Raw genomic sequence first — 9,978 nt, forward strand, 5'->3', positions numbered from 1 at the left:
ACCCAGGGCACCTCCTCTGTGGGGCCACCCCGTGCCGCTTCTGTGAGGGGGCACCAACGACCCGGAGAGGCACAAAATGCAGAGGGAAAGGTCCTGCTGCCCCTCTAGGAGCTCCAAAACGGTCCAAATGTTTCGTTCCCTCCAGCGAGGGCCTCTCAGCTCAACTCAGACCCTTAATTCACCTCCCTGGGTCGCACGTCCCCTCCGTGTCCCGCCCGGTGATTCCCCCTGCACTCGCCTGCCCGGGGGTGCCACCAGCCCCGCTGCTCAGGGTCACTCGGGGTGCCCTGAGCAGGGGGCTGTGACCAAAGGAAGGATCCCAGAATGGCTGGGAAGAGACCTTAAAGCTCATTTCGTTCCATTCCAGCCCCTGCCATGAGAGGAGAACCTCCCGCTGCCCCAGGCCGCTCCAAGCCCCGTCCTACCTGGCCCGGGACACCCCAGGGATGGAGCAGAGGAGCCTTGAGAACGTTCTCTGAGACCCAGACGGACAAAACCCCAAAAACCTCATCTGGGATCTCTCCCCAAGGCTTTTTAGCCTTCATCCCACCCGACCGTGCCCACCTGCGCTGGTGGGAGTGCCCCCGCCTCCCCCTCGGGGTGGGTGGGCGATGCTGCTCCCGCTCAGCCGATCCCGAGGTCGGAGTTGGGGGGAGAATTGCGGAGCTGCATCTCCGGCTGCGCCCACGCGGTGGCGGCCCAGGCCGCGGAACGGCCTAATGAGCCCCGGCGCTAATTAACAGCGGCTCCTTCTCCGCCGAGCTCCCGGGGCCGGCTGGCAGGGCAGCGACCCCGCCATGGGCACCCCCGGGCACCTCCGCTGCCACCCCCCATCCCCGGGATGCTCCGGGCCCGCATCCCTTCCCCCGGTCCCGGTCCCGGTCCCGCAGGGGGCCCGCGGTACTCGCTGCATCCCCCTCCCAGCCCCGGAGCTCCCCCGGTGCCGCCTCACCCGCCCCGCTGCCGGTCCCGCTCCCCGTGCCGGCCCCGCGGCGGTGCCAGGTTATTTCTGGGCTAAAAACGGCTATTTCGGGCTAATAGGTGTGCGCGCACCTCCGCGCCCGCTCTGCGAGCTCATTAATGCGATACCTTCATGTGTGAAACGAGCATATAAATGGGCATTAATGAGCTCCGGCTGCGCGGGGAGGAGCGGGGAGCCCGGCGGGGCAGCGGGCGGCGCCCCCGGCCCGTCCCCGGCACCGGGGCAGCCCCTCCCGCCGCCTGCCCGGCCGGGGACCCCCGAGCCCCGGGCCAGCCCCACGCACCAGGCGGCTTCTTCAAGTGTGTTTTTATTAAAGAACCAAAATCACGTACAGAGGGGGCTGTCCCCAGAGCGGGCGAGCGTTGTTGTGCCTCGGGAGTCGCGGGCCGCCCGTTAAAGTGCCGTTACATCCAGAATTTACAGGGATGGCGGGAAGGAGGGGAGGGGGAGATAAATATACATCATAAATAAATAAAAATCCGACAAATACTGTACCAAGAGAATCACAGTACATTTATATCCATTGCACATAGCCACTTTTGTTTCCAGTCTGGACGAGGGTGGAAGAAGAAGCGGACACACGGGGAGGGAGGGGGAGGCGGAGCGGGGGCCGCCCCCCGCCCTAGCGCCAGTCCGAGCAAAGCCGGGCTCCGAGTCCTCTATGTACAGGTGGCTCCTCGTGGGAATGGCTTGTGTGGGCTCTGCCCGCATGGCTTCGGGGTGGGGGCCCGGGGGGCTCACTGGGGCAGCAGCGGCGGCTTGAAGGAGCAGTTCCCGGTGCAGTGCCGCGGGGTCAGCATCTTGCAGGAGAAGTGGTGCAGCGCGTCGTGAGCCTCTGCAAGGGACCGAGCCGTCACCCCCGGAGCCCCCCGGGCGGGGAGGGCCCCCCCGAGACCTCCGAGACCCCCCCGGTACCTTTCAACTTCTGCTGGATGGCGTAGCGCGCTTTCCGCTCCTGGTCCAGCTCGTTGCACAGCGTGTCTGCGATGGGGGAGCGGCGCTGAGCGCCCCGCGGGGCTGAGCCCGCCCCGAGGGCACCCACGGGAGGGGACGGGGGGGACAGGGGCACAGAGCCGGGCACGGCTTTCCCCGCTGGCCAGGTCAGTCGTTTTACGGCTCGGATTTTTAATTTAGCCCGAGTGGAAGGGATTGCGGGAGGGAGGGTTCGTTCGCTGCCGTGTAAGCGATCGTTTGCGGGGCAGCTCGGAATGGCGAGAGGAGTTGGAGGGCAAGGAAGGGTACAGAATGAAACAAAAGCAAAAACAAAACAACACAAAAAACCCCAAACGAAACCAACAATAAACACGTAAAAAAAAACCCTCTAAACAAACAAAAACCAACCAACCAAACAAAAACTACCCAAAAAATAAACGGAAAATCCCTCACCCAAACAAACAAAAAAGCAGAAATAATAATAATTTTTTTTTTTTTTTAGAAAGGAAATAAAATAAATAAAACGAAAATAGAAGTACTAACGGGCTCGGCCCTACCTCGCACGATCTGCAGCTGCTGCACCATCTCCTCCCGGTACGCCAGCTCCCGCTTCATCTGGTCCTGGAAGTTATCTGTGGGGCCGGGGGTCAGCGCCGCGCCCGGGCGGGAGCCGCTGCCCGGCCGGGGCGGGGCGAGGGCAGGGGACGGGGCACCGGTACCTTTCAGGCTCTGGAAGTCCCTCTCCAGCTTTTTCCTCAGCTCCATTTGCTCCAGGACCAGTTTTTGTAACTCATCTGTTTAAAAATACACGGCGGGGTTGAGGGGAGCCCGCACTTTTCCATCTGGAGGCGGCTCAGCGCGGCGCTAATCGCATTACCTTACATTAATCACAGGAGTTAATCACTCCTGCACAAAACACAAATACCTCGAGCCCGGGGAGAGGCCGGGGGCTGCCGCGACCCCCGCCCCGCACCCCGAGCCCCGCTCGGAGCCGCGGCCCCGCTCACCTCGGGCCAAGTTCTCGATGTCCTTCTCCACCAGCTGCGTCCCGGTGACATCCATGGCGAGCCCTTCCTCGCCTGCGGGGGCCAGAGCGGCGTCAGCCCCGCCGGGGGGGCCCCGCGGAGGGGCCGCGCATCGCCCCGCCGAGCGGTGCTTACCTCTGTCGGTATTTACAGGGCTGGGATGAGAGACATTCCTTTGGTCCTGATAGGATTTTCTGCTCTCTAAATCCTCCGCCGCGGAGTGATTGTCTTCTTTATCTTGCTCTTAAAGTTAATAAACCGATTTTCAACCGTAAGCAATGAAAGTATGGTCCTGATATATCCTTAATTACATAATTACGGACAAAGCCCTCGTTAAAACCTTCTTAGCGGACATCCTAATCGCTTTGCCGTTGGAAAGTAGCTTGTGGGCAGGAGCTTGGCCCCGCCGGCCCATCCCCGCCGCACCGGCCACGGCCCCGGCGGCATCCCCGGGCTCGGGGGGGCCCCGGCCCCGATCCCCTCCCGGATCCCGTTTGTTTCGCTTCTCTCCCGAAAGCCCCCAAACGAAAGCGGCCCTTGGGCGGCTCCCCGGGGCCGAGCCCTCGCTGCGCAGCGCGCCCCGCGTTACCCTTGGCCTCGGGGGTGCAGAGGAAGGCGGCGGGGGCTCCCAGGGAGGCTGCGGGCTTCAGCGGCTGCAGGAGCTCCCCCCTCTCGGGCGCGAACACCTACAAAAGAGCGAGTCAGGAGCGCGGCCCGGCCCCGCGGGGACCCCGAGGGCAGATCCCGCCCCGGCCTCGCACCTCGTAGGCGCCGCTGCTGCCGCTGCGCTCGGGGCTGCCGTCGGGGGCCTGGCCGCCCTCCTGCGCGCTCGCCTCGCCCGTCTTCTCCTCGGGCCCCTCGGCCCCGGCGGGCGGCGGCGGCTCCTCGGGCCCGGCCAGCAGCCGCGGCGGCGGCGGCTCTCGGCCCTCGGCGGGGGCCACGGCGGGCGCGGCGGCGGCTTCCTCCTCCTCGTCCTCCGGGAAGCGGTTGGACTCCACGTCCACCTCGGGCTCCTCGGCCGTGTCGCCGCCGGGGGACAGCGAGCGGTAGCTGGAGCTGCCCTCGCTGAGGAAGTCCGGCGAGAGGTAGCCGGGGCCGCGGGGGCCCGCGCCGCCGAACGCCTCGCGGGTGCCGTAGAGCTTGGCGATGCTCTCGGCGTCCTTCACCACTGGGCGGAAGGCGGACAGGTAGCTGCCCTTCCTGGGCAGCGGCAGCGGGGCCAGCAGCGCCTCGTCCCCGGAGCGCTCCTCCTCGCCCGCCGCCCGCGACAGGGCGCTGGGGCAGCGCTCGCCCTCGGCGCCCGCGCCCTCCTGGGGGGTGGCGCTGCTCCGGCCGCTGCCCGAGGGCTCCGAGCCCTCCAGCTCCCCGTGCCGCCCCGCCAGCCCCGCCGGCTCGGCCGCCGCCGCCGCCGCTGCTGCCGCCGCCGCCACCACCACGGCGGTGGCTGCCGCCTTGGCCGGGCTCTGCGCGGGGTAGGGCGGCACGGGCAGGCTGCCGGCGGCCGGCCAGAACACGGGGAACGAGGGGTACACGCCGGTGTCCTTGGCGGCGCCGGGCTGGTGCGGCGGCTGGGCCGGCTGGTGCGGGTGGGGGTGCGGGGGTCCCCAGAACATGCCGGGGGGCAGCGCGCCGCCCTTGCCCGCCTCGCCGCCCCCCGCGCCTCCCAGCGCCTCCTCCTGCTTCTTGGGGCACAGTCCGAACGCGGCGGCGGGGAAGCCGTAGGGGTGCGGAAAGAGCGGCGGCGGCAGCTTCTGCAGCATCCCGAAGCCCTTGCTGGGCACCGGGATCACCGGGTAGCTGCGCACCGCGCCCGCCCCGCTGTGCGCGCCCGCGGCCCCGCCGTGCGCCGCCGCCGCCGCCAGCCCCAGCGCGCCGCGCTCGCCCGCCGCCTCCTGCCCGCTGCACCGGAGGCTCTTGTGCGCCGGGGCCAGCTCGGGGCCTGCCGGCGGCGGCGGGTGCAGGGCGGCCTTGGCGGCGGGGGAGCCGGCCCCGGGCCCGCCGGCGGCCGCCCCTTGCAGGGAGAAGGTCCGCTTGCGGGTGCCGCCGTTGAACATGGCCTTGACATCCTCCCAGGCGTGCGACAGCTCCTCCGTGGCCGTCTTGTCGCTAAGCTTGAGGTGGCGGCGCCAGGAGTTGAAGTTGGCGGCGTCGGGCTGGGTATACTTGGAGTCCGGGGTGCGGTGGGAGTGGAAGATGAACTTGTTGGGGGAGAAGTACATGCTGCAGTAGCTGCACTTGATGCACTTGGCCCGGGAGCTGTTGTAGCGCGCCGGGATGAAGCTGCCCCGGGAGCCCCAGGCGCACTCGTGCACCACGTCGAAGGCGAAGTTCTCGGGCAGCTTGGGCGGCTTGTGCTCGCCCAGGAAGGACTTGCAGAGCCGCTCCGCCTCCCTCTTGGTGATCATGCCGCAGCGGCGGGAGGAGATGGGCATGGCCCCGGCCCGCCGCAGGATCTCCAGCTGCACCGGCGTGCACTGCACGCAGGTGATGCCCAGGGCCACGCGCCGGTTGTGGATCTCATTGTAGCTGTAGTTCTTGAGCAGCGTGTTGGAGATCTGCGCCAGGCACAGCCGCTCCTGCCCGTCGATGACCAGGGACACGATGGGCACGCCGTACAGGGAGGTCTCACCCACTTGGTTGGGCTTGAGGGTATTGGAGCCCTGGTACGGCTGCAGCTCTTGCTTTGAATTTGGGGAGGAGCTTGCATCTCTCCCATTTCCCATCTGACTGGCGATCGCCTCCATTCCCCCCCAAAACGCCCCTGCAAAACGAAATCGGGGAAAGGCGCAGGTTAGAGGCGCTCCCGGGGCCCCGCCGCCGCTCCCGGCCCGCCGCTCCCGGGGCCCCGCGGTCCGCGGCCCGCCCGATCCCCGTTTCACGGCCCAGCCGCTCCTCACTCGGCGCTGCCGGCCCCGACCCGGAGCCCCTCGGGCGCTGCCGCAGGACCCTCCCCGACAGGCGGGGTCCGGCGAGGACGGAGCGCATCCCCAGGGCCGCGGCCGCCGGTACCGAGCGCTGCCGCATCCGGCGGCCGGGCGCGGCCCCGCGGCTGAGCGGCCCCGGGAGCCTGGGGCAAGGGCACCCCGGGGGGGTCACCACCTCGGCTTCCTCCCTCGCCGAGTCCCCGGGAGGTGCCGCGTCCCTTCCCTTTGTGCCGGCTCGCCGGGCCGTGCCGTGCCGTGCCGGTTTGCGGCGGGCTCTAGGAGGGCTCCAACGAAACGCGCCGGAGGATGCGGCCGGCGCGTCCCGGGGGCCAGAGCCCCGGAGCGGGCTGGCCCAAACTTGGCGCTCGGTGCCCGCGGGCAGAGCGGGGCGGCGGGCGCGGCGGCCCGGAGCCCCGGTGTCCCCGGCAGGCGATTAGGCGGGGGCGGATTAGGGGCCGGGGCGGGCAGCACCCGCCGCACGTAGCAGAAGGGCAGCAGCGAGCCAGGCAAATTGGCTTAGCGGGGAGGGCTCCCGGTGCTTAAGCCGCTTCCGTGGTAATTACACAAAATAACGGGGAACGAGTCTCGAAAACGCGCCCCGCTTTGGGCCCCCCCCATCCCCGTGCCCACCCCTCCATCCGCCGCCCGCTCGCACTCACCGCGCCGCGGAGCCCGGCTGGACGTGCAGGCTCTGCTCGGGACTAGGGGCCGCAGCCCGGAGCCGGGGCCGCCATCGGCCGGGGGGGCCCGTCCGCAGCGAGCCCGTTCCCGGGGCAGCCGGAGCTGCGGGGCGCGGGGCGGGCGGGCAGCGGGCGCGCCCTTCACCGACGCCTCGGGGCCGCCGCCCGCCCCGCCGCCGCCGCGTCCGCCAGGGCGAGATGCAACAAGAGCGAGTGACCAGCCGCGCCACCGAGGGAGGATCCGGATCCGTACTTGGAGACGCTGCACATTGATCCGGTGACAGCTAAAATAACGGGAAGACACACCCACTTAGCACCAGCATATTTACATTAACGGCCTCCGGGACCCCGCCGCCGTCAATCACCGATGCGCTCCAGTCAATCACGGCGCAGCTTTAAGGCACGGCGGAACGGGGAGGGAGCGGGAGGGGGGAGGGCGTGGGGGGCCGCCACCGAGCGGGGACCCGCCCGGGCAGCCCGAGGTAAGAGCGGGCATCAGCCCCGCGCCGCACCTGCGTGGGGCTCCGCGCCCCCGTGTCCCCCCCCCCGCGCCCGCCTCCCGCGGTGCCGCCATCCCGGGGGGAGCGATGCTCGTTGAAAGTTTGTGCGGGGAGCGGGCGGTAACGAAAAGAGGAGGCCGGGGAGAGCGGCGGAGGGACCCCATCGAAATCGGGGATGCGCTGCTACCGCGCATCCCTCTCGCAGCCGGGATGCGCGCTCCGGTGCGGGGCGCGCGTGCGGGAGCGGTACCGGAGCCGAGGGGGGGACATCGGGCGGCAACGAAATCGCCGGGAGGAAGAGGCAGAGAGGGTCGAGCTCATGTTTTTCGTTCCCCACGGGGGCTCACGCCACACCGGCAGGACCGGCCGACAGGACCGGCGGAGCGGTTTAGGGGACCCAGCGCTCCGGTGTCCGCCGGCCGTGCCGGCGTGGCGGGGGCCTCTCTCCGCATCCCTGCCGGGATTGGGTTCCCGCATGCGGCGCTCGTCACGGCCACGTTAATTAAACTGTAATTAATCATCGCGTCCGGCCGCGATCGGCGCAATTACAGCGATCAAACAGAAGTTAATAACGGCGCGGATCGCCCCCAGCTATCACTTTTGTGTGTGCCCCCGCTCCTTCCTTCCCCGCCATCACCGGCGGCGCCGGGAGGATGCGGCGGAGCCGCCGCGAGCGAAACGCGGGTGCGGAGCCACCCTTCTCCTCCGCAGCCGAGCCGTGCTCCAGCCGCGCTCCCACGCGGGACAGCGACCGCGGCTCCCCCCGGGACGCCCCGTCGGGGGGGACGCGGACCGGGCGCTGCCGGCCGGGCCTTGCGGCGCGGCCTTCCCGCAATGATCGCAACCCGAGCCGGTAATTATTCCTCGCCTTTTAATTATTTATCCTCGCCAGCCCCCCCTCCTCCAGCCATACGGAGGCAGGAGCGCGGTGAGACGCTCCCGCGCTGGTCGAGCCCCGCCGCCCCGCTCGGCACCGCGTTTCGGGGGATCCCGCTGCGCTCGACACCCGCGGGAGCCGCGCCGGGCTGCGAGGCACCCGGAGCGGGCGGCGGCGCGGACCGAGGCGGCACCGCCGGGGCCGTTCCGGCGGTGCCGGGAGGAGAGGGGCGGCTCCGGGAGGACGCGGCTCCGCCCCGGTTCCCTCCGCCGTGCCCTTGCCCGGTGCCCGCGGAGCCCGGCCGGAGCCCGGAGCGGCAGAGGCGGCCCCCGGCTCGCCCCGACGGCCGCGCGGAGCCCCGGGGAGGGGAGCGGCCCCGGGCCCGACCCCGGCCCCGCCGCCCCGGCCGCGCTCCCCGCTCCTCGCAACCGCCGTATCTTTTAACAGTTGAATTGACTGCAGTTTTTGTCAGTTAATTAGGTTTAATTTACATAATTAGTACAGTATAAAGAGTATTGGGGATAATCAGGAGGTACGTCTCGCTTACTGTGTAAACACGGATTCGGAATTAAAAATCAGATGTAATTAAGGCGTGTGCGCGCGGCTTTTAATTGTAATGAATTTCTAATTAACGCTCAACGATCGCCGCACACGAGAGCCGGGACGTTTGCGGGCTCCGCCGCCCCCCAAACCGGGGACCCCCCCCGGGGACACCCCCGGGGCCGGGGGCGCGGAGGGCGCAGCGCCCCGACGGGACCCCGCATCCTTCCCTGTTCCCCGGGCCGGTGCCGCTGGCAGACGAAGCCGGTGGATAATTTAGGTTAAAACTTAGGGAGCCGTGTCACGGGTGTATAAATAAATAATCACGCGTGGCGGGCGCGGAAGGCCCCGCGCTCCTGGAGGGCTGAGCCGAGATTGCCACATAAATCACGGCGGTCTAATTCAGTGGAAGTTTAATAAACGCCTCCTATTGGAAATGAATGTTCCCCATTTAACAGTTGTATCAGCACCATATAAAACCATGACCCCAATAAATTTAATTTTAGAGGCCGATCAATCCGGGCTTCTCTCCATCGATCCGCGGCGGCTCTGCACCTCCGCAGCCTCTTCCGCGGCCCTTCCCGCCGAGGCGGGGGAAGGAGCGTTTCGATTAGACTCTTTATTAGCAAAAGATTGCTCCGAGAGGCCTGAAAATTAAACGGTGACATTTTAATTACTGGACATTGACAAAGGGAGCGGGCGGCGGCTCTCTGCAGGCCGGGCACACTCCGCCTGACCCGGCTGCTGAGCCCCCGCTGGCCGGGGGGAGCAGCGGGAGCCGTGCGGGGCTCCGGGAGCCTGGGGCTTCCTCTCGGCGCGCCCCGCGATGCCCTCCCAGGGCTGGGCACACTTGACCCCCGCCCCGCTGCACTTTCTCCGTGCATCCCGGCTCTCCCAGCGCGCATCCCGTGTCTGTGCACCCCCTTTTTCTATAGCCTCCATCATTCCCCCCTCCGTGCCCCCCATGACACCCCACACACCCTCCATCCCCACAACACAGCCCCGGCTCTCCCCGGCGTGCCCCAGGCCCAAGCCCGCAGCTGCTGTCCCCTTGTCGCCCTCCCCTCACCTCTGTGGCCCCCAAGCCCTCCCTGCGCCTCTGAACCTCCCCGGTTTTCCTGGGCCGGAGCGGCTGCGGAGGAGCGCGGGATCGATAGGCACGGCTTGATTGAGCGTGTGGAGCCGAGCACGGGGCAGGGATGGAGCGGGACGAGGCGAGGGCAGCGCTTCAGTCCGTGCCGAGCCGTGCCGAGCCCGCTCGGGATGGAGCCGCACTCACCTGCGCGGGGCTGGCAGCTCTGCTCGGCCGCGGGGAAGTTTTCCTGTTTTCCTCCTCCTGCTGCCCATAAAAGCCCCAGACATCCATTTGCCATTAAACACCTCCCGGGCTCTCCGGCTCTGACAAACCTTGAACTTGCGCCGCGGGCCCGGCGCCGGGAGCAGCCGCAGCGGGGAAGGCTCAATCCATAAATCCTGTCCTGGGCGCGCAGGGTGCTTTATGGACAGAGCCTCTGCTG

General features: G+C 68.2%; 1 protein-coding gene across 1 annotated transcript; it reads right to left on the reverse strand.

Moving 5' to 3' along the window:
- Positions 1-1,719: 1,719 nt before the first annotated feature.
- Positions 1,720-5,684, reverse strand: SKOR1 (SKI family transcriptional corepressor 1). Its single transcript, XM_050978240.1, has 8 exons — positions 3,702-5,684; positions 3,530-3,626; positions 3,076-3,183; positions 2,923-2,994; positions 2,635-2,709; positions 2,473-2,547; positions 1,898-1,963; positions 1,720-1,817 (listed from the first exon to the last, which is right to left on the reverse strand). Exons 1-8 carry the CDS (start codon positions 5,682-5,684, stop codon positions 1,720-1,722), a joined length of 2,574 nt encoding a protein of 857 aa, XP_050834197.1.
- Between the last annotated feature and the right edge of the window lie 4,294 nt (positions 5,685-9,978).

This window comes from Serinus canaria, chromosome 10 (genome assembly GCF_022539315.1).
Source record: "Serinus canaria isolate serCan28SL12 chromosome 10, serCan2020, whole genome shotgun sequence".
Taxonomy (NCBI): Eukaryota; Metazoa; Chordata; class Aves; order Passeriformes; family Fringillidae; genus Serinus; species Serinus canaria.

Coding starts and splice junctions, on each gene's coding strand:
- SKOR1 (XM_050978240.1), bottom strand. CDS start 5,684: ATGGAGGCGATCGCCAGTCAGATGGGAAATGGGAGAGATGCAAGCTCC. Junction 2,710..2,922: donor CATCGAGAACTTGGCCCGAG/GTGAGCGGGGCC, acceptor ATTTTTAAACAG/ATGAGTTACAAAAACTGGTC. Junction 1,964..2,472: donor GCAGCTGCAGATCGTGCGAG/GTAGGGCCGAGC, acceptor CCCCCATCGCAG/ACACGCTGTGCAACGAGCTG.